Raw genomic sequence first — 2136 nt, 5'->3', positions numbered from 1 at the left:
GAGACGTCGGTGAATTTTTTTTAAACGGAAGACCTTTTAAAGAAGGTCAATTTGAAAAAAAATGTTAACGTATTCTGAACTTGTAGCCAAGAGTTATTGACGGTCAAAGTTTTTTTTGCATGAAAAGAGGGGTATATCATAGAAAATGAAAAAGTTGAGGGGTACACGAGAGAATATCCCAAATTTTATTTATCCCTAAATTCATATAGGGCTATAGCCCATATAGCCCAAAGGCTAGATCCGCCTGCAATATTTGTAGGAATTTTCATCGCGTGAAAGATAAGAAGGAATATGTTGGGGATAGAGCAATTGTAAAATATTTGTCCATACCGAATGCACGTTCACACATTGTCCGTTTCCCAAGCGTGTATAAAATGGTGTTGGCATAGGTAACGCCTCTTACATAACTTGCATGAGTTGCATTATCGATCAATAATCAAAACTCAAAACACTAATACAGTCATCAAACACTTCCATTTCAACTCGAGGTATGTTCTCCCAATGCTATACATTATATATTTATATTTCCCGTCTCGGTTATTTATTTACTTTTAATTTTGACACCAAAACCAACGGCCAGGGGAGAGGAGGGAAACATTTGTAAATGAATGACACAAGATGAACTAATTACTCATAAAAAACCTTGTCAATATAAAAAGGTAAACAAATAAATGAGATATTCTAAAATGGAATAGACCCAAGATGTGTGAGTCTAGTGGAATTTCAGGGTAACCTCAAAGCCTCCTAAGGAGGAATTGCGAGGTCCTGGGTTCGATTCCCTAGATGAACACTTTCCTGGGGACCTGACGCCCGGAAAGGGAATAATCCCCGCGGGAAAGAACTCACATGGTACAGGCGCCTAGCAGGGTAAGACAGTCTCGTCGATCTCATACAAGTTTGTTTATCAGACAATTTTCTTGCCAATAATTCATTAATTCTTACTGTACATGTTTTCAAATTACAGATTTATAGCAGGAAATATGAGTACAGGATTAAAAGTACTAGAAAAGTTAGGAGAGGGTTACGGTTACGTGAAAGAGAAGGCTAAGGAGGCAGAAAAGAAAGAGAGAGAAGTGGCCGAAGAAATAAAAGCAAAGACGAAAATGGTTAAAGATGCCGAGGTTGAAGTTAAAGGGTTCATTTCAAATACTACCTTCGAAGATTTAGTGCTTCAAGAGACAAAAGAATGGTCTGGATCGTGTACTACAGACGGATTTCCGGCTACAATTTTAGACGCGAATAATAATTGGTTTATTCATGTCGCTAGCACGCTTACCATGCCTAGAGGGTCCAAAGGCGCTGTGGTTTATGTCAGCAAAGAGCCGGATGAAGAGAGTAGTAACGCTTGGGTCGTGGCGTGGAGTGTCCCTGGTGACGGTTATAATAAGGTACCAACTATAAAATCGTGTAATTAGTATGATTTTATTTATTAACTCGATATAGAGGTACCATGTTCATGGTATCGAATATAACGCGGAAATTAATTACAGATATATGCGGAAGCCGGACAAATGAGCAAGTACCCAAAAGGTGGAATTGACTGGCAAAAAATTGAGTCGAAACTTGATGGATCCTCCAAAGAAGTCAACGTGAGGAACATGGAAGATAGATTGGAAGTGAAGGGTCATATTGGTGATGATGCCCATCATACGCTCTTTCAAGTCACCTTCGCGGGTATCATAGATTAAAAATCCCTTGTGATATTAATCAACTAGCTTAGAACCCGTGCAAAATTGCACGGGTATAAATAAATAATATGAATAAAAAAGTCTTAAGTTTTAGCTACAAAAAAAATATTAGTTTGAATGTACAAATACCTTATAAAAATGAATAGAGTCCGAAATTATGAGGGTGCCATGATATTCAATCGAACAAATTTATAATGAACATGCCTTAACAAAATGATGACACTAAAAATCCTTAACCTTGAAGTCATCTTAAACTCTTAATGATATCTTCTTAATGATTTTAATCGTTCATCTCCTCCGACAAAACCTATTTTCATAGACATAATCAAGGCGCCTGCGAGTCTGCGACCCAACCCAAATGTAAAAAAAAATTCTCTAAGGTTGTATTATGTTTAAATATCACAAAAAATAGGTTACCATTTATTAGTTCTAAATAGTTTTTCGGTGC

The 2136-nt window shown here is 37.0% G+C and overlaps 1 protein-coding gene across 1 annotated transcript; it reads left to right on the top strand.

Annotated features, from left to right (window-relative positions):
- Positions 1-379: 379 nt before the first annotated feature.
- On the top strand, positions 380-1800 carry LOC141595820 (jasmonate-induced protein homolog). The gene is made up of 3 exons (XM_074415783.1): positions 380-488; positions 965-1388; positions 1491-1800. The coding sequence occupies exons 2-3, from the start codon at positions 981-983 to the stop codon at positions 1686-1688; spliced, it is 606 nt and encodes a 201-aa protein (XP_074271884.1). The 5' UTR covers positions 380-488; positions 965-980; the 3' UTR covers positions 1689-1800.
- The last annotated feature ends 336 nt before the right edge of the window (positions 1801-2136 follow it).

Source organism: Silene latifolia, chromosome 8, assembly GCF_048544455.1.
Source record: "Silene latifolia isolate original U9 population chromosome 8, ASM4854445v1, whole genome shotgun sequence".
NCBI classification, from domain to species: domain Eukaryota; kingdom Viridiplantae; phylum Streptophyta; class Magnoliopsida; order Caryophyllales; family Caryophyllaceae; genus Silene; species Silene latifolia.
The sequence above is the reverse complement of the archived record's forward strand: the minus strand, read 5'-3'. Positions and strand labels throughout refer to the sequence as shown.

Excerpts from the sequence above, each read along its gene's own strand:
- LOC141595820 (XM_074415783.1), top strand. The coding sequence starts at position 981 with ATGAGTACAGGATTAAAAGTACTAGAAAAGTTAGGAGAGGGTTACGGT. Across the intron at positions 1,389-1,490 it reads CTGGTGACGGTTATAATAAG|ATATATGCGGAAGCCGGACA; the intron begins GTACCAACTATA and ends AATTAATTACAG.